This window comes from Branchiostoma belcheri, unplaced genomic scaffold, assembly GCF_001625305.1.
Source record: "Branchiostoma belcheri isolate BF01 breed outbred unplaced genomic scaffold, Haploidv18h27 scaffold11, whole genome shotgun sequence".
NCBI classification, from domain to species: Eukaryota; Metazoa; Chordata; class Leptocardii; order Amphioxiformes; family Branchiostomatidae; genus Branchiostoma; species Branchiostoma belcheri.
The window spans coordinates 3,957,567-3,978,518 of record NW_017802491.1 but is presented as its reverse complement, the minus strand read 5'-3'; the positions used below and the strand labels follow the sequence as shown (position 1 = coordinate 3,978,518).

Below are 20,952 nucleotides of genomic sequence, written 5' to 3'. Positions count from 1 at the left end.
TTGTACAATCCACGTGATGTCTTAACTGCTCTGAAAAACATACTAGTTTCGCTAGTTTCACCTACTTATGCGTTACCTTAGATTTTGGTATAGGTAGAAAGCGACCAGTTAACAGATATAGAAATAGGATTGATGCTTGCACTTTAATGTTTTACTCTAACTCTATCGACGCCTTTTTGTACATTTTGGCCACACTGGTTAAGCATAAGTCGCCTGCAACAAGACATGTTTAAAGTCAATAAATATAAGGTACACTAGCAAACATTAAATAAATTCAACCCGCACTTAGTTATAGCAGAAAAAAAGGAACAGGAAAGTTTTGCAATGAAAAGTTCGTCTAGCTGCACTAGAAATATTTGTAGATTTATGTTATTATAGATTTTATGCAGATTTCAAAATCTATTTAATCCATATGATCTTAGCTTATTTTTTGCCATTATTAGCTGACCAAAAGAGTTAACAATACGAACGTATTAGTGTGATGTGAAATTGGAAAACTAAAAAGGTATCAAATTTAACAGCTAAATGCGAGGACAAAACTCTAGATCTATTCTGATAAATTGTTACCCTAGATCTTTGTGCCAGATATATTCTATATTCCACTTCTGGAGGCTACTAAGATCACAAGGCATCATGGTTACATTCCCAGCAGCCCCTGCGTCAGCTGGGACGGCGTGCAAGCATTTCTTTGAGGCAGCATTGTACAGGAAACCTCCCTGTATATAGATCAGAAAAAAAAATTAAACAAAGAATTATATCAAATTATTGATGTTATACACTGCGCATTGGCCACGTTACAAGTGTGAGATAATCATAGATAACCATTCAAATATTACTGAATTACGTTGCTGAAGAGGCTGTCCTAGATCCTTGTTGGCGGTTGGCAAGGAAAATTCTACAGCCTCAAAATCATACGATGACGTACGGTGATTGTGACCATGCCGTAAGAGATATGCACATTCCGGATGTGTTGCAGGTCCTGCGAGTTTGCAAGGCGACGAGCTGCTCAGGCACCACACGTGGTACACCCGACGTCTTTCTCGGGACCCCCATTTCAGCACCAAGGACATCGCAAGACCCCGGCCCTTACCTGCGTGAACTCCCACTGCTGGAGCGGTGGCAGGTCTCCCTCTGATCGGTATCTCCCGCACGGCATCAGCACCACGCCCGTACCGTTCTCACCCGCCTGCACACACGCCCGCTCATCCCGCAGCAGCTTCTGACCTGTCAGATCGAAAAACTGCGGACGGAAATGGCAGGCTGAAACCAACTCTCCGTTCTCTAATTGTATTAAATCTCCATTTAGAATTCTCAGTTAACTTATCGCAGCAAAACACTTGTATATAAATCTGTAAAAGACGAGGATAGCCGAGAACAGCCTATTGCTGTGTTTTACTGTGTATGGCATCACTGAAAACTGAAATAGAAATATATCTTGTATACAGAACTAATCAGTTATTTCATTCCCAATCACTGATGAATGATAGCAGACTACATCTGAAACGTCTGACATGTCAGATAATCCATACTGTCGCTTAATTTATTTTGTACTACGTAAACGTACAAAACTATTGGTTGCCACAACGCCACAAGAGGCGCATGGTACAAACCTGCGTGTTCAGCCCGTGATGACAGGGAAACATCTTCAGCTCCCGGTTGAGTCGAGAAGCCCAGTCCAGGCACGTGTCTGTTCCGTTATTTCGAACCTATGCATAACGCAGACAGTCAGATGTTTTTGTTTATCAGAAAACCATTGCGGTAGCTCTATACGAACTGGCACTGAAGAAGGGAGATACTATTACTAGAGTCCATGTGTGGGAGGGGTGTGGGACCAAGATCTTGTAACGTATCAATCATGGAAGTTTATGGTAGCAATCATAGTACGATGCTGAACTTTATTCCAGCACAAGAGTAGACAAGGATCAAACTTAATTTCCAACGACCACTGACGTCTTCTTTTGGATACGTAGTGACCAAACACCAAAACGTAAATCTTGTAACATATACCATACAAGTGATAGCTTTTTAGCTAATTTTTGTTTTGGACACTTGCGTCACCGTACGTTACCACCCACCTGCCCGTATTGCCCAGGTATCGCGTCAGGTATGTACAGGTCAGGGAAGGCGTGGTCCAGGTACCACCGGAAATCATGACACTGGAGACGCTCCCGCAATAGTCTGCGCTCGGAAACGTCACCAAACTCTCTCTGTATGAACATACATTTCTTCAGTAATATTATGGACATACGTGTGGTTCTAACATAATCAGTCCTCGTTACATGCACAAGGTCCCTATTTCACTACACGCCGCTGAGCGACCAAAGTTGGATTTGTATGATAATTTGCTTTATAATTTGAATACAAATCATGACGCAAAAGTACGATTTAAAAGGGACCAAAACACGAAAAATGTTTTTAAAAAGATGGCATTATTTCAATTTATCGAGCAATATGTCAAATATTTGGTCACCCTCTGGTCGAGGCCTCTGGTGGAAAGTAGTGTAAAATAATACATGGCCTCAATTCATTGTGCAAAAATATTCACTATGTGATCAGAACAAGTTTCACTCAAAGTGCACTATAGAAGGTTGAAGGTAAAGTGATTGTGTTACCTTCATCAGATTTGGGTGTCTGATGTAGAAGTGTACTTTGTAGTGGTCCATCCAGACTTCCGCTACCCGCATGTTGTTCCTCTGTGCCCAGTGATGTAGCGTCATGTTTCCGGTGCTGTAAGTCTTCTTCCCCCACACGTGACCCACGCGAGAACACGGGAGAACTTCTATTGACCCTCCACACATCCACGCCTGGAAACCACATCACGATAGGGTCAGGCCATTTAACGCAGATTTCAAGTTGAAGAATACGTTTTCACACAAATAGTGAGGGAGGCGAAATAGGCTATTTATATCAGGGCCCATATCCCATCACTCAACCGCGACGGGGGCCGACATCGTTTACTACTAACCCTTGACCCGGTGTTGACGTCACACTTAAGAGCAGCCACGTAACAAGAATCAGAGTGACTGATGGAAAGCTCTTGTTTTGGAACAAATTTTCAACATGTAATTACCAACACAGATTTCGAAGTTTCATGATTGTTTCCACACAGTTACTGTTCGACGGGCTACGAAAGCTAGATAATAAAAAAGGAACTGAAAATATGAAGAGGATTATGATCATAACTATTGTCTATTCATACATTTGCTGTATATTGCCATATGTCCGCTTCCTGATAGAGACAATGGTCTCTGTTGCGCGAAGTACATTATACATGTCCCTAGTGCTGAAACGCCATCCGACCCGAATTGTAGTAATAACGATTAGAAACTGTTTTCATTGACATCCAACAGTTCTCACTGTATTCACAAATGTTGCATTGGAAGACCAGACACAATAGTAATATGTACCTTGAATGAGATCTCGAAGTGCTCTCCTCCCCAGTATTCAAACCCGGGATCATACATCCCTATCTCCCTGAAGAACTGTCGGTCAATGGCGAAAAGTCCTCCTAGCAGCATCGGCGTCCTAGTAAAAAATCAGGGATTCATGAATAAACATCCCACGGAACTGTAAATAAAACACAACAATCATATAGAATGGTGTATTTCATAGAACGCCATCGGTTGAACACTGTTGCATTACCAATTTGAACGTTTTTTCACATACTAAAACCATATTACAGTAACTTCACGCACTTGCTCATGCACGAAGTGCACATGTATACAATACAATAAGGTAAGAGAATTTCCCTCTTGTTTTATGGTATGTTTACTGACCTGACGGGTTTGACCTGCTCCTCCGCGGGGAGTTCCACCCACTTCAGCGCATGCTCATGGTCGAACCCGAAACCGAGGCTCCAGCCCCACGTGACCCGGAGAGTGTCGATACCGTAGTCGTACCTAAATGTGTCACCATGGATCCAGTCTATTCCCGGAGAAACCACTGAAAATATGAAATATGCATATATGATAAGTGATTATAATGAATATGAAATATAAAAGAAATATTTTTGTCAATTTTCTGTTCTACACTGTCCAGGCAGCTGAAATCATTGGAAGCTAGACTAACATTATTAGGCACAGAACAGAAGAGAAGCGGACCGGAAAAAAAAGAACTGCGACAGACCTGAGTCAGCTTACAAATGTGGCAGAGACTGTCATTCTTGTAGCAGGACTGTTCAGGCATTGCCGAATCTGTAGGGCTGTTAACAATGATTTTATTATGGTCGATAGGAGGCCATATATACTAGTATTCATATACTTCTCATTAGACGATATCACTCGCCTGTTTTCCTGTCTCTAGCTATCCTGTCCACCAGGGGTTCCAGCCAGCCGGTGTTACACTCCACGTGAGAGTCCAGGAACACCAGCACGTCTCCTGACGCCACCCCGGCTGCCCGGATCCGGGACCGCGCCAGCCCCTCCCGCTGCCTGTTCCGCAGCAGACGGATCCGCGGGAGCTGCGAAATGTAGTCCTCTAGATCACCCTTCAGATCGTCTAAGAAAAAATTGATAATGGTTCAAGAGAAAAAAAACATGAGGTGAAACGAGAGGGCACGTGTGTATAGCCTGCAGTACAGCCTTGTTAGCTGTAGTCTGCTCCCCAAGATCATGGGGAGCGGGCTAACATGTGCATGGGGAGCGGGCTAACATGTGCATGGGGAGCGGGCTAACATGTGCATGGGGAGCGGGCTAACATGTGCATGGGGAGCGGGCTAACATGTGCATGGGGAGCGGGCTAACATGTGCATGGGGAGCGGGCTAACATGTGCATGGGGAGCGGACTAACATGTGCATGGGGAGCGGGCTAACATGTGCATGGGGAGCGGGCTAACATGTGCATGAGGAGCGGGCTAACATGTGCATGAGGAGCGGGCTAACATGTGCATGGGGAGCTCAGCCACGTTTGAGATAGAATTCTTCTTGCCGCAACGCCACCATGCAAAAAGAAGTAGCATTTCACCCTGATGAGGTCAGATGCAATGCCAGTGAAAAAAATGATTGTGATTGTCCTGAAATGAGTTGACTTGAAAAAAATAAAACACAAACAAAACTTGGCCACATCAAAGGTGATGATTATTCATAATATACAGTCATGGTTTCATACACAAGTATTCTAGTAGTTATCATAAGTACAAAATTATGTACCGTTATTGCTGAAGTCGTCCACCAGCAGTATTTCCTGTAGAAGGGAGTCAGGCGTGTTGTCCAGCAGACTGTGCAGGGTCCGCTTCAGCACAGACATGGCTTCATTATGGAACACCACTATGACGCTCACGGACGGCAAGTCGGGCACGAATGTCTGCATCTTGCAGCTACCGATTAAAACAGCACAAGACAAATCCATACAGGAATTCGAAGGATCAGAATAAAAAAAAAGACACTCATAAGCGCTTAAAATCATTCAAAAAAGGATATACAATGATGTAAATTATAGATTCGTTGAGGGAAACGTTTTTACTGGTACCATTTGTAAATAGCGTACAAAATGACTTCAGATTCAAATGTTGTCATGTTATACTGATGTTGCTTGAAAATAGTAATATATACGATAATTTTGTCATTATTACAAAGTTACACGATATGTTATCTGTAAAATATGGAACGTCATTCCCCAAAACTAGCTCAATTGTACTTAGAGTTTGTTAACAGTTATTCACTCTCATTGGTGGGTAAGATATAGCCTCCACCACGCCTTCCTCAAGGGGGTTATGTGGCCATAAGGTACAATTCGGCAAAAATAGGGTCTAACTGGACAATTAAGGGAGTGGGACCATCGTAAGGTTTTTATTTCCTCATGAGCGGGCAAATGAAGTTGTTTTTGAATCCGCGTTACGTTGTTATTCATTTGGTCTGGTTTAGTCTAGGTTAAGCACACATAGTGTGAAGTTTGCCCCTAATACGGAGACAAAAGTTCATTGCGATCAAAATTCTCTAGGAATCAAGGAACAAGGCAGCTGCTCTATTTACATAACTTTTAACCACCGACAAATGCCACAAGTGCTTTGTTTCCTCAACACAGCAGACCTTTGAACTCAATCAAACATTGTTAGTTTGGTACAAAGTGATTTATCTCCCGACGGAGTGAACATTTAATCCGTTTAATAATTTACACTTATCGGTTTATTCATCGCTACTGAAGTGTTGAGTTGCTGTGTGGGTCGGTGATCTATGTTAACAAAACTTTTGATCCGCTGTTTGTTCTAAGTTCATAGAAGTCTATCTCTCGGGTTGTTAATCAACGATTTGTTTGCGTTACAGTTTAGTGAGGGAGGAAGGCTTGAGAATTTGGTTAGTACATTGCACTCCAGAAGATTCTGTGACAGATTTGTTTCATTCCATGCCATATAACCTGGCGCAAATCTGATACTACTTTATTTATTTCCTTCTTACGAGTATAAAGGTGCAAATGTGGCTGATTAATACATATTATATTACAGAAAAACATTACAAGATCATAAAGTGTACAATGTATCTACATCTACTTACCTCTCAGGCCGTGAATACGGTAACGTCCTGTGTAGGGAGATCTGCTGGCTGAGCAACTCGTCCAGTCCGTATTTCTCCAACAGTTCGTTTCGTAGATTTTCCTGGGCTTCAGTCAAGTTGGTGAGATAGACTGCCACCCCGTTCTCTCCGGGAGAGTTGGGATCAGAAGGCGGCTTTAGGTGGACCGTAGGAAGGAACTGTGAACCTTGTGATACGGCCGATAGTTTTAGTGTGTTTCGTTCCTCTTTTTCTGAAATGGCTGTTGCTTTCCGCGATGCTTCAGTAGTGCGATCTTCAAAAGGCTTCAGCGGTTTTGTGTTAGTCGCTCTAGATATGGGCTCTACATTCCTGTGCTTCAGGTTTTCGTTATGTAGAAACCTATCTCCGAAGGTTTCCTCTAATTTTCTAGGACGAGTTGTTTCGTTGTAATTTTTACGGTCGTTTCTAGCTCGCCATGTCACCCGTGGAATATCAGTGTTACTTGTCGTGCCCCTATGAGTAGGGTGTTTAGTTCCATGAATGCTAGTGTTTTCACGTGTATCGCCTGTAGTACTTGTCCTTTGACCGCCCCGTTCTTTGCTATTTGCTGCGTAGTGTCCATTCATGTCAGTGTTTGGTTTGGAAGGGTCGCCGTTGACAGGTTTACCACTTTTCTGCTCGCACATTTTCAGTGCCTGTGACAGCCTGTCAAGTCCAGCCAGAAGGTCCCGGATCTCATAGCCCAAAGTTCCCTCAGAGTCCCCTTCTCTCGCGAATCCCCTGCCACGCACGGCGTTACGCCGACTCACTTTTTGACTGGCTCCTTCAGAATGTTGATAATGTATATAGTATATAACGAGGCCTGTCAAAATGAAAGAACAAACAATCCCCCACCTGATCGGTCCACGTGTTATTTTCCGCAGTCGCATGGTTGCATGTGTCCTTGTCCCGTCGGAGTGAGATCTAATAGACCTGACCCGTTTTACTTCTTATATAACCTCGCCAGCGTCCTTGTTGACATTGTCAAGTACAACTTCGCTACGTGCTTTTGATATGTGCACGTCTCGCGGTACCTTGAAGAACATTAGGGATTGGTGAAGTGATGATTGATGGTAAGCCGGATACTGGTCATTTGACCTATCATTTCACCTCAATTGTTTGTACCACCTCCGCGTTTGTTGAGTAAAGTTTACGTCAGAACTGGCACGTACCGTGGCTAAGGCAATACGGACACCAGTCGGGCTTGTCTCTGTGTTCAATACAAGAGTACACTGTCCTAAAGCCGATAGCAGATAAGACCATATGTGTGATTGGGTCTGTAGTATACATGTACAGTTTTGAAGGAATGTTATGGCAACTCAGAAATGCTTGCTAAACTTGTAACCATGAAGCCACGACACATAAGAAATGACCCTACCATCATTACACAAACAGTTATAAATGTAGTTCTGTGAAATAATACTGTTTAAGTTTAATAATTAATTAAGATCAATAGAAGTTCGAACTTTGTGGCTCATATTTTGAACATATCATCGCATAGTTGTCTACACATCGTGACTCAGCTGACGGTACGTATGGCACTGATCATACAAAAGCACAATCGCAAAATCCGAGTTGCAAACAGACATGTTTGATATCAAATAGAAGTGTGCACTCGTTCCCACACCCTACCCCTTGCAGTGTTTAACATCTATTAACTAACATAACATTGTATACAATCAAAGGACTTTACTGAAGAAAAGCAACACGAACCTCGTGCTTAGAGACTTCGATATCCGCACAGCAGAAATGCGGTTCGGGTATGTGATTGAAAGCACTGTGCTAGCGAGGAGGTGACATGCCACTTGGACAGTTAGAATGTCAAGGAAACCGCGCGAACAAAGGTTGAAGGTCACACCTAAGGACTCTATATCTTAGTGTAGTTTGAAACACACGCCAAACTACACGTATAAGCACAATTCATACAGCCATAACTTTACAAGCCATATCATAAGTAGCAAAACGTTTGGTCATGAAATCAAGTGATAATTGACAAATATGTAGGCGGGATTCTAATTTTTGGTACACATCATCGACGTTACAACACGGTGACGTGCAACAGCTCCTCCTCTCCCTCTGGTTCGGAACTGCAGACCGAGAAGGGCCTGTGATCGAAAGTGTTGTGGTGATTCGCAGACGTGTTGTTGTTTGCAGACCTTCTCTTCCTGTGAGTCTGTGGAGCAGTGCAAAAACATGCCTACGTGAATAACGGCTCGACACGCGTGGTCTTTTGAGGAGTCATCGTAAGAACGTTTATGAAGGTACATAGATCGTGCACGACTCAAAGAAAGAAACAAAGAACGATGTATAGTTACAACATACACAACGTGCGTTTATGTGCCTTCAGCACTACAAACATGCAGCCATTCACAGACAGTTCAGTAAGATGGAAAATCTTCGACTGTAAAGTCACGAGTTCTTGTTTAATGACGGCTACCTTTCTAGTCAATTTTTCACGGGTATAATTTTTAGACAGAGCTAGCGCAATGTATGAAATTTTTCGATTACTATATTTTGCTAAGCAACCAAAACCCAAGATTGCATACACTTTACCTCATTTCGATTTTCGTTCTCTCTTTGATTGCCACAACACGCTTCCCAGTCGGACCTGTACCTCCTAGCCTGGGACCTAAAGTTTCTGGCAATCGCTTCTGTTATCGACTTCGGTGCCTGGAAATCAAACACAAGGTTAAGATTTTGAGACTAAAGGTTTCTCAGTTCTTACTTCTTACAAAGAAAGGGTCTCTTCATTCATTCATTGGAAATTTGAAGGGGCCGAGACTAAGGTTTTCGAGGAAGTTGCTGAATCGCTTTCTGGTGTATTATAGACTCTAGTATATGATTGTTCACCTTGGGATGATTTCTGTTGACGTCCCGACATGACGCCACTAGCCACTCACACACCAGCACCACCAGACTGACGCACATCCCGCCGTAGATGACCACGAACACGCCCAGCATCTTGTTAATGGAGATCCTGTCCTGAGACGCGCCCGTGTTCTGGGACTTGTCACACTCGTTACTTGTAATCCTGGAGGGAACGTGAACTAGTGTGTCAGAGCTTGGCATGACAGGTAGCACCGTGTGAAGATACACACTGAATGCATGAAAAATGTGTATTCAATGTTAACCAGAGAGTCTGTTGTAGCAGACTCCACTCCAATGACGGTAAACGCTCTCTGGAAGAGCAGACACAAACTGCAGTGCATAAACACACACACACACACACACACACACACACACACACACACACACACACACACACACACACACACACACACACACACACACACACACACACACAAATTCAAACACACACGAAGCGGAACCGTACCATTTTTTGGTTAGTGTCTCTATAAAGCCTGACTCCCTGGCTGTAATAATGGCGTTAGAGAACTCTCCTGTGTAAGGCGAACCCTTGGCCAGTAGAACGCCGTATCCAGCATTCCGGAACAGACGGCCCACTGTTTTGATGTCGCACGGCTGTCTGGTTGCCTACGAAACAAGCAAACGTTTTAAAAACCTTTGACCTTGAAAATGTACAGAGTATACTCTTCGGCCTCGGCCGATTTCAAGACTTCAAGGGAGGATGGTCAGGGGTCTTGTTTATAATGCTTCAATGTTGCAGTTGTAACAATATAATAATGTCTGCAAAATCAGAGATCATAAAGATTTTTTGATAGTCACCGGCAATAATAATCCATATTTCATACATCATCACATCTAGCTTTAAAGGACCATAGCTAATCACGTTGTACACGTAATAATGATGACTGTTCAAGTCGTCCCGTCCCTAATATAGTACTCCCATTTTTTACAATCACTCGCAATATTTGCGGTGTAAATATAATCATTATGATGAAGACTTACTACATAATCCAGCACAACATTGTCACTGATGAAGGCGTATTTTCCTCCCCGCACTTTCCGCAATCCTTCATCCATACTCTTCACCATGACGTCGTCTCTCTTTTCCGTCATCAGTTTGGCCATGGTTATGTAAGGCTCGATTTTCGAGTCCAAGAAGAAACTCTCAGTTGCTCCGCTTCCTCGAGCTCCGTAAAGGACTTCAGACTGAAAAAGTAGAAGGTAAAGTTTGCATAACAAATGAATAATGGTTACCATCGCATGGTAAAAGGTATATGTTTTCCTTCTGCGAAGGTGTACACAAAAAGCCGGTTTGCCTGTGGTTATTTACTCCCGGTTTTCCTAATACTAGTAGCTAGAATACGTTTCAGCACCAAGGAGAGTACCTTCCATCAAAACTGTTATGATTCATACTGCAGCTAGGTGTCGCTGCTGCACTGCGTTTAGAAATGCGGTCCAAATGCTGATTGCTCTCACATTATATATTGTCACGTACAGTAATCATAAATAAGTTTCAGTTACTTCTTAGGAATGCTGCTCAAAACGAGTCTATAGCCTTCTTATACAGTCTCTTACCAACCTAACGAAAGTATTCACGAGTGACGTTCCATGTAAAGTTACATGTTTACCTGTCCTGCCAAGTCGTCCACGGAGTTGATGCCGCTCTGCAGCCTGCTGACTGTGAGGAAGGCGGCCAGGTTGGCGGTGTAGGTGGCTAACAGCACCATGGTGCCCAGGCCGAAGAAAATGGCGGTGATACGTCCTGTAAATACATTCGCGCACCATCGATGTTTATCAAACTCCATATGATATATTAGGAACCGGCCCGTTCATTATTTACATACATCTATATACATACGCTTTGAAAATGCAACGTCTATCAGCGTCCATGTGACGTGTACTGAGTTTGTGGTTTGTAGTAGTGGCTTCAAAGTTTTGATTTTTCCGCTCAACCTGACACACACTGGCGGAACATTTGAGGACTGATGACTGATGACTTTTAAGTGATTTGAGACAGAGAGCCATTTATGCCCCTTTCTGTCAGCAATTGGAATAGCGCGCCAAAAGATGAGTCCAATGAACAAACAATGAAGGAAATGTTAAACAATGGACACTGACCTGCATAAGACCGAGGGAAGATCTCGGGTCCGATCTGTACCAGCATGGTGAAGGACTGCCACACGGCGTCAGACAGGCGGTACGGCGGCTTTGCGTTGATGTCCTCATGCCGTCTCCTGCGCTTGCTCCTGGAAACATCAGCAGTATGTCTATAACTTCGTTGAAGTCATTTGCAAGTTCTTTACTTCATAAGTTTATTCAACAACCTTGTAGGTGTGTGTGGGTGGTGGCGTAACGGCAGAGTTCTGAGTTTGAATCCTGTCATGCCACCGAACTTGTGGCACGTCACACGACTTTCCTCACTTAACTCAGGTGAAAATAATGAGTATTTTCTGTGGAGCTTTGTGTTCGTGGCGGCATAAAAATAAATAGAAAAACTTGAGTGTGCCGTCACCATGTCTTGTGCTAAATGTTGGAATAAAAAATTCTTTGCGACATTTCGGCTGCTTTCGGTTGCCTCCATCAGGGTTCAACTAGAGGTCGGAGATCTCATGTCTTCGTCAGAGGTACATCGTTCTAGAGAAATTAACATGCGTATTCTTCACTCTTTTTTAATAATAATCAATTTGGTCTAAAGAACAAAAGAATCTCTGTACTACTTTTATGGTACAGAACACCCTGAAACGGTTTGCCGCAGATTATACAGATGCGTCGTCACCCGTGTTAGCCCCCCCCTTCCCTACGTTATTTGAGTTTGGACTGTTACTGGAAAAAAAACGTTCAAGAAATTCTTACTGTGTTGAAAGTGTCACGACAGCGCCGCAAAATATAATAAGAGAAGATGTTATAAAGAAAAGAATCAGAACAGGGTGACTACTGCTGTTTTGTTAATTTGTCTTTATGACAAATAGAAGACTTGTTTCTTGTGTTCTTTGTGTCCTAACATTTGTATTTCTACAGTTAGTATATTCCAAATCTAGGCATCTCGTTTTTCGGCCCTTCGTGTTTTTATTGCGCGCTTGCCTTAAATTTAAGGTAATTAGATTTAAGGTCTCCAGTGGACGTCATCCATAGCAATTACTTGGTGTGGCCGTAGAAAATAACCTGACATATGTCCAACCTATCCTCCCCCTGCTGAAGTTATAGTACAATCCCTCAATGTAACGTCATTTGATCCCATCCCATTATGGGGTTCCCCGGCTATATCCAGCTGTCGGCTGTCTCCAAGCAGATGTAGGTGGGGGATTTCTAAACACAAAAGGTCCTATTACGGGGACATAACGACCTCCACGACACTCATCTTTGAACTCAGTCTTGGAGACCACCACAGTAACATGCCTATCAAATTTCATTAACTTCCATCCACACATACAAAAGTTATCCTGCTCACAAGAATAATTAACAAAATGCCCCCTGTAGTCACAACGAAACCCCCCACGAAGCTCAGTAACGAACTTAACCTTGGTCCCAACAATAGTAAGCACCACACCAAGAATTATAATCAACATTTTACAAATACTTGAGTTATCTTGCTAACAAGCCACAAACACAAAAGGTGCACTAACGTGACGCACGGACCCCCCACGAAGCCGAAACTTGTACTTGACTTCGGCCTTAACAGCGGTAATCTGCCTGCCAAAAATCATGGACGTCGAATCATGCCTTCCAGAGTTATATCGCAAAATCCGCAGTTCCCCACACTCCGGCGAGACAATTTCATAGTCCTTCTGACGAAGACAATGAATGAAAATCTACACCAGTCATAGTCATAGACGAGGGGGATGTAGACACAGTCATGATTGTATTCTTCTTGCAGCAACGTCACCATGCGGTAGTAGAGTTCATTACACCCTAATAAAGCCAGGTGATGGCAGCCGTAAATTAATAATGATTATGGAGCAAGAAAGTGCACAATTTACGAGGAAAACCATCATACTCACCTTTCACCTTGCGCAGGCTGTTCCTGTCGGCGGTACCCAAATGGACTCAGGTAGTTGATGATTGCCTGAAATATGCCCACGGCTACCGCTGTCACCACAAACATGAACCACAGATCCCTCTCGAACGGTGTCAGGAAGTTTAGAAGGCTGGAAAAGACACAGGAAAGTAGTCATGAGTTGCACGAGAAACACCCCCAAATCGTAGGTTAACAGGGCACTATATAGATGGTACTGTATGTGCAGCACATATATATTTATACTATGTCTACACTTCTCATGCCTATTCACAGCATATACATGTGATCAGTACCTGTAGGTTTTAGTCTCCTCTTTGCCCATAATGAAGGTCAGGCCGACATCGACATACGGCATGGTGAAGTCACACGCCTCCTCCCGCTGGGCCGTGATGGTCAGCGTGGCCATGGCAATATCTGCTGTCTGTCAACAAACATCAAGTATTATTTGTTTCAACTTTTCAGAATATTCGTGAGAAGCTCAACACGGCCTGCAGGCCGCTTTTTATTGAGGTCATGAGACGTAAGGGTTAGATCAAAGGTCAGGCAAAATGTATCGAAAAGATAAAGGTTACATCAATTAAAGTCCTGATAAATCCATTCACATTGTTTTAATATCTGTTGGACATCATTATGAAAACCATGACCATACATACAATACATATTACCATTCTTTTCATTATCGCTCTATATAAATAATCTACATACACAGAAAACATGTACAGAGCATATTTTATTAAAAACATTTGCATGTTTATTTAGGTTAGAGTGTTACCTTTGTAATAACGTCCTGAACCATGCCGTTCCAACGCTTCAGCTCAGGATCGTAGGCCCCGAAATTACCATCTTCTACTTCGTACAGCTCGTACTTGAAGCCAAGTTTTTCTGACAGCCACTCAAGGAGATCTATACAGAAGCCTGTAGATCAACGGAAAACAATAATGTAGTTCTGAACGTGGAGCGACAGGAAGTGGCAATATTCACCAAATCCTGAAACCTGCAAACTCTTGATGCACATGATTGCAATAAGGCAACTGTCCATTACAAATGTACAATAGGGCATATCCCTGAACACGTGTATGTAATACAAATGTGCGCAGGTATTCAAGGCACACTATAGCCTGGGGGATAATTGTAAAAGTGCCTCACCAGAAAATCGGGCTTTGCCGGTCAGGTTTTTGCCCCAGTCGTCCGTGTCCCTGATGTGGACGAAACCTTGCTCCTTGTGCGTCACCACCCTCAGAGTTCTGTTGCTGAGATCGCTGATGAAGTCGATGACCTCTTGCTGTCCTCCCATGAAGGTCACGCTTTCTGGCAAGGTCAGTCCCGATGAGTCGTTCCACCGTCCGACCTGCAACAGGGGGTCACGGTCGGGTCAACTCGTGAATGGAACACGCATGCAGTAAATTGGTTTGAGCACGGTTCTTTTCCTGGGAGCCTTTCTGCAGCATGCCATGCATAGAAACTACTAGTATCATATTAGCGATCTACCACCACTTGCGTTCTTTAGCACCAGTGACGTTAAAGGTTTTACACACGCCACAGAGGCATCACTACAGTAACTATATATCAATAGCTTCCTCCATACTCAAATGATTTAGTACTTCAATAGAATACGTATACGAAATAGTAACACTTATGTACTGATTTATTCCTTGGCTAAGGAACAGTCTCCTACCTTTTTCCAACGGTGTTTATCGAGAGTGACGACATCATAGACTGCGTTCCTTGAGCTCCCGTCTGACTTCATACTAACACGTCCGGTCACACCGGGCCCATCTACCTGTAGATCATGAATGACATTAACGACGGTTAGTACACTGTCTCGTTAGCTGTAGGTATACAGTAGGATTCTGTTTGATATCAGCAAAGTTCCAGCTCATGTTTCCTAGAAAGACTAAACTTGGGAATGAAAACATCTACAATATCGTCAACAAATGATGTATGATTTTATGATCCACGTGAATGGCTTAATATTTCAAGGTTCTCCACACTAAAAAAGTGAACGATACATGATGTACATGGAGACATCTAGCACCTGTTTCAGGTACTGCAGGAAGGTTTCGCCCCTGGACCACTCAGGATGCGGGATGAGGGAACAGTTGAGGGACTCGGTGTCCACGGTCTCCCCGGCAGCGAGCATGTCCCGCAGACCGTACGCCAGCAGGAGCACGGCGTCCATGGCCTTTCCTGCGTACGCCTGTCGGGAAAACAAAAGAACCCCGTTGATTGTCTGGAAGTTTTCTCGATAAAACTATTTAGAATCCTATTTGCACCATGCAGTCACTGATTTTCCTCGAACGATTAAAAAAATGCTAAACAACATAGAAACATACAAGACACTATGGTGAGAATCTCTAGCTACTTTTTCAGCCTCACCACTGACAAAGAATAATGTAATGACCAACACAAAAGAGTATTAAGTTTACTTACCACCATCGTCCCGTTTCCAACCCCAGGGTACAGCACAGGGTCGGCTGCCATCCATCTGCGCAGGAATTCACCCTTCAACTCGCCAGCATCATCTACTATGTACACGCCGAGTAGACCTTCGTAGTAGTCAGGCATGTCCTCAACGCCAGGGAATAATATCTAAAGATACACAAGTTTTCTTATATTACAGTGACATTTTGTGCAATTTTGTGCAATTTTGCAAACTTAAAAAGTTGTCACAACCAATAATCCTAACTGGAATTATGGAGAAGGATTAAACTTTTTGGCTGGCCGAATTTTCATTTTATAGTCTTCCCAGGATAACTGAGAATCTGATTGCTCAAAGCACGTGATCCTCCGCGGACGTATATCGTGAGTAGCGGGTCAAAGGTGGTTGGAAGTCGGTATCGACCACCGTCCCGAGTCAATATAAAGATTAAGTACTATAGTTGGTACATCCACCAGTCTTAGTAAGGGATAAACCACTCACAGATCCGGTGATGCCGACTGTGACGATCCACTGCCACCCCGCTCCCACCATGCCGTGATCGTTAGCCTGCTTCAGGATGACTTTACCGTACTCAACTACACTGTTCAGAATGATGATTCTCGCACCTGCAAATTTTTAGTCATAAATCTTTACTGTACATAATTTAATTCAGCATAGAGTTGAAACATAGAAATGATGATGTCGTTGTCATAACAATAAATGTTGATGAATGTAGCGCAGAATATGGGGCTACTTTTCCTTCCGATGGACACCTCGTCGAAATACAACTGGTCTGTGGAACAAAGTGCAATCAACACAGTCAGACTCAGAGGCTATTAAAAGCATTTCATTTATATATTCAAGTATCTGTTTCGTACCTGATGACTTGATAGCACGGAGCTGTTGGCTGATGTCCAGGTCCTCGGCGTTCTTGGTGGGGGTGAATCCTTGAACACTGCGAATCAGCCAACCTTTCATTCCCGCTAGTTTCTCAAATTCTACAATACCGTGCGTTCCTGTATGGGGGGGAGGGGGGCGGCGAATACACGAGCAATCAGTGGCTAATTTCATTGTTGAACATATCACATGAAATAACTTCGTCACAGCATTGACAATGGGATAGGAAACAGGAACAATATCTTACGATGCATCTCTAAAAATCAAACCATTGATAGTGTTTGATCCACACTTCAGATAAGCAAATGGACATCATGTGCGCGTGACATTTCACACTATTCTAGTTTATTGATCACATTAATAATCAGAAATCAGCCAGAAAGTTGGTCTTCATGTATTTGTTTCATCATAAACGATCGAGAAACCATAGCTCACCAAAGTCGTCAGTAGACATGATGATGCTCATCTGGCTCCAGCCGAAATGTTCGATCAGTTCTGCCAGTGCCAGGCCCTGGGAGGCGTCTGACGGACTCATGCGGAGAAGGTACTCGTTGATCTCCTGGTTGGCTAAGTACGGGTCTGTCGCCGCGTACGAAATCTATGGGTATGGGGACAGTTGAGAAATCGTCAATGGTACGTTTCTACGTTTTATTCTACGTTGTAAAGTTACAAACCTGGTCCGTTTCTATAACCATAGTATACTTTCACAGCCGATCCTTTTCGAACGCTGAATTTTGGAAAACGACAATTGAAATTCTATGACAAACAACACAGTGTAAGAGTCTGGTAGCATATAACCAGGTAATCGGTAATACATGGTTCATACCTGAGGTATGTTGAGTGAAGAGCTGACGAGTTGTGTGGCTTTGACTTGTGAAGACCCGTGAGGACCGAGGATGGTCACGATTCCCTCCTCTGTCTGTCGACAGCCTGTAACAGACATGCGTCACAAAATTACAGATAAAAGGGAGCAAATAGTGCAGCTCTAGAATTAAGAGGTTAAGAACTGAATTGACTTGACAGGGCTGCATAAACGATAAAATGATCAGCGTCCTTACGGAATGATGAATAATTACCAACCAAACTCGAGTGATCTTTTGTTTCAGACACCGTTTCTCAAGAGCAACCTGAACGTTTTAGATCTCGGTCAAGGCATTGGTACAACAATATCGCTTGTGTCAAGCGCAAAAAATTGTGTGTCCTCTGAACATAATTCGTGCTTCCAGTTGGACTGAGCTTAGGTTAGTTTAGGTGAAATACGTGACTCCTGCCAATGGCACTGAACAATGCTATCATCATAGTAGACCTGGCTCAAGGCGAGATCAATGACAACAAAGTATATCCTGCCAAGTGTAACAGAATGTATAATAACCTCTCCCCTAAATTCGCACGTGCACAGTTGTCTAAAAACGTCAACAACAAGACTACAATACATGCGTCAAATAATCAAAATAGCTCATTGGCAGGTGGCTGGTTGATAGCCCGACTTGTTATGATGTTAAAATAAAATGATAGCGCACTGTTGTGTCAGGTTTGCTTTACAACTTCCGAAGTTCAGGTTTTATATGTCCTGAGGGGGAGTGGGAGGGGCATTCAGGTGCTCTTAGTATATTGTATTTGCAATTGTTTCTGTGTGTACAATACCATACTACCGATTGTGGAAAGATTTGGGGAACACGAGCTTTGTACAAACTTTCTGTTATAATTTCCTTAATACAAGACGCAGACATATTTCATGTATCTTAAGAATACACACACTACACTGATAGGACAACTCGACCCAACACCTACCTAGATATAAAGAATTGTTATTTTTTTGTACCTTTTAGAACCATTTCAAAGTGGTCAAGTGACTCGGCAGTACTCAGAAGATATTGCAGCGTGACCCCGGGAACGATGTCCTTCTCGTTCACATAGTCCACAGCAAGTCTCATAGCTGAGAGTTCTCTCAGTCTATTTGTAGGAAATATGGCGCCTGAGAACAACACATGAACATGATATTAGCAAACAATAACTGTTGGGAACTAACTCCAGCCTCCATATGTTTCAAGAACTTCGAATTTGCCTGACTACGTTTACTCTACTCTCAGGCCGGCCGGAGAGGGTTTGGAGGGGGACTCAGATTGTAACTGAAAAGAGTTCCGCCGCGGATCTGTTGCGGTCTGAATGAAAAGCCCTGTACACACATATAATCCATACTAGCCACACACTCGTGGATTAGGTAGGTTAGCCTTATGGAATTGTAGTTATACACCAGTAGATGCCATACCCCGTACAATTGATGTACTCATTTCAACTTGAGTACACAAATCACGGGAAGAACATTTACAAGTTTAAAAATATCAACATTTCCTGAAAACTAATGTTCATTAGTTTGCCATAGACATAACCACAGGGACCTTTTGTGTTATTCGCCTTCCTGACATTAGTGATTTTGTAGCGCACACGCGATATAAAATACTGTCTACAAATGTATCAACAAATACTTCAAAATTGATAAAATGGCAGACTCACCAAAACGTGCGACAGCGGCCATGCTTCTTCTAAAGGTCATGGCGATAACCAGTGAAGCAAGAAACACGGCTTTCGTACCCTCCATTATGGACGCTGCCTTTTGTTCCCTCTGTCTGAAAAAAAGTATACCTAGTAGGCTAGTACTCCGTCTGATAGTCTCCCTGCGCACATACACAAACCGTGTGCGATAGTCAACAAGAGCCAGGCACATCGTAAATTCCATTTGTACGATCGCAAACTGAGGCATTCTTTTGTGTCCTCACATTAAACTGGCTTATTACGGAAAAGGCTGTCTTATGGTTGATTCTGTCACAACACGCATGAAAATTGAAAACTCTGCGGCATTGAAAACTGTACGATGACCTACGGTGAGTGTGACGTAACGTTACCTACCTATGATATCAAAGCAGCGCAACAGCACAGAGCATGCCTTCTCGAAATGTCTTCAGCCTCAGCCAAGCACGATGTTTTGGCCTATGACATCCCAATGAAGTCGAAATAATAAGCATAACAAGTCCGGTGAATTGTCACAAGACAGGGTTTGACCTCCCCCAGGCTACACGAGGGAAACGCCTTATCAGTTATGTCATATTGTTTACAGCAAAAAACAACCAGTATTCAACAGTATTTGCCAGAGGGTACATGTATACGTTCTTACTAAGACAGCAGAACATTGCAAATTGAGTCTTTGAATTGAGTTTTTAGGATAATCCCTATATTTCACCCATGTTAATCAGTGGCTCTTCGCGTTAATCATTCTTTTTCACGCATGACTGACGCCACATTTCGGTAGCGTGTACTTCTTCTGCTTGGAACGTGCAATTACCTACTCAGCTGTGCACAGTACGTAAGAGATGTTACAGTAGCGATTACAAACATTTAAAACTCTTGGAAACTATGTTTGTACGTTTGAGACAGACAATGTTTGACACGTGTTTTTCAGAACTCTAGTCACTCCCCAATTTTCTGAGTCATTCGTCACACCTGAGTGACTTGGGAGTGTTTCATAAGGACCCCACTTAACATTTCAGAAAGAACACGGTAATCCAGCACAATTACCTGTAAGTGTGTGGGATATTATGTGGTTATGATTCGTGGGTTCGGGCATGGTGAGATTTTGTTTTCTGTAAAGGTGGCCTAGACGATGATATAACGAAATATCGTATGAATGTATGTATGAATGTAAGTATGTATGAATGTGCCTTAAATGTTGTTGACCTCTTCGAGGTCATATATCCATCAGGAGATATATATTAGGCGATCCCATTCACATTATCAGGGGGTAAAATGTGTTAGCCTTTTTTTTATCCTCGGATATTTCGTGTTCGGTCAATAAACTTTTCGGCGTTTTCAAGGCTGGTCTTTCATGTAAAAACATAAACTCCCTCTGTCCTTTAAAACTTTTTTACGGATTAGCCGTGAAAGAACCCCCAAGAACCCCCCCCCGACTGTCACAATGACGCGGTCGAGCTGTTTTGTCTCCATTATTCGTCAACCAAGTGAAAGGGACAAATCAATCATTGGGAGGTGCCCTTATCTTTTAAACGTTTGTGCATTACGTAACATTTGTAATGCCTTCACACACCAATATTTTCGCGATATTTTCAAGACGTTCATTGTCATGATGGGCGTTAAGTCCCTTGACACTTTGAAAACAATACTGTGTGAGTAAAAACGCAGATTCTCCTAGCCCTGAAGCCAAATGTTAAGTGTTTTCGTCGTCCTTGACAAGT

The 20,952-nt window shown here is 43.0% G+C and overlaps 1 protein-coding gene across 1 annotated transcript; it reads right to left on the bottom strand.

The window, feature by feature from the left end:
- Positions 1 to 98: 98 nt before the first annotated feature.
- LOC109485889 (glutamate receptor ionotropic, kainate 2-like) lies at positions 99 to 19,288 on the bottom strand. Its single transcript, XM_019789566.1, has 29 exons — positions 19,220 to 19,288; positions 18,528 to 18,680; positions 17,532 to 17,635; positions 17,141 to 17,303; positions 16,687 to 16,824; positions 16,310 to 16,434; positions 15,820 to 15,978; positions 15,425 to 15,586; positions 15,065 to 15,169; positions 14,536 to 14,737; positions 14,162 to 14,304; positions 13,683 to 13,810; positions 13,373 to 13,519; positions 11,493 to 11,620; positions 11,003 to 11,136; positions 10,377 to 10,580; positions 9,841 to 10,001; positions 9,357 to 9,537; positions 9,060 to 9,176; positions 6,489 to 7,141; positions 5,148 to 5,314; positions 4,285 to 4,497; positions 3,777 to 3,942; positions 3,408 to 3,525; positions 2,613 to 2,804; positions 2,076 to 2,207; positions 1,611 to 1,706; positions 1,091 to 1,240; positions 99 to 716 (listed from the first exon to the last, which is right to left on the bottom strand). The coding sequence occupies exons 1-29, from the start codon at positions 19,257 to 19,259 to the stop codon at positions 564 to 566; spliced, it is 4,734 nt and encodes a 1,577-aa protein (XP_019645125.1). The 5' UTR covers positions 19,260 to 19,288; the 3' UTR covers positions 99 to 563.
- Between the last annotated feature and the right edge of the window lie 1,664 nt (positions 19,289 to 20,952).

Coding starts and splice junctions, on each gene's coding strand:
- LOC109485889 (XM_019789566.1), bottom strand. CDS start 19,259: ATGACCTTTAGAAGAAGCATGGCCGCTGTCGCACGTTTTG. Junction 15,979..16,309: donor CAGTCGGCATCACCGGATCT/GTGAGTGGTTTA, acceptor GTGTATCTTTAG/ATATTATTCCCTGGCGTTGA. Junction 9,177..9,356: donor TCAACAGAAATCATCCCAAG/GTGAACAATCAT, acceptor TTTGATTTCCAG/GCACCGAAGTCGATAACAGA.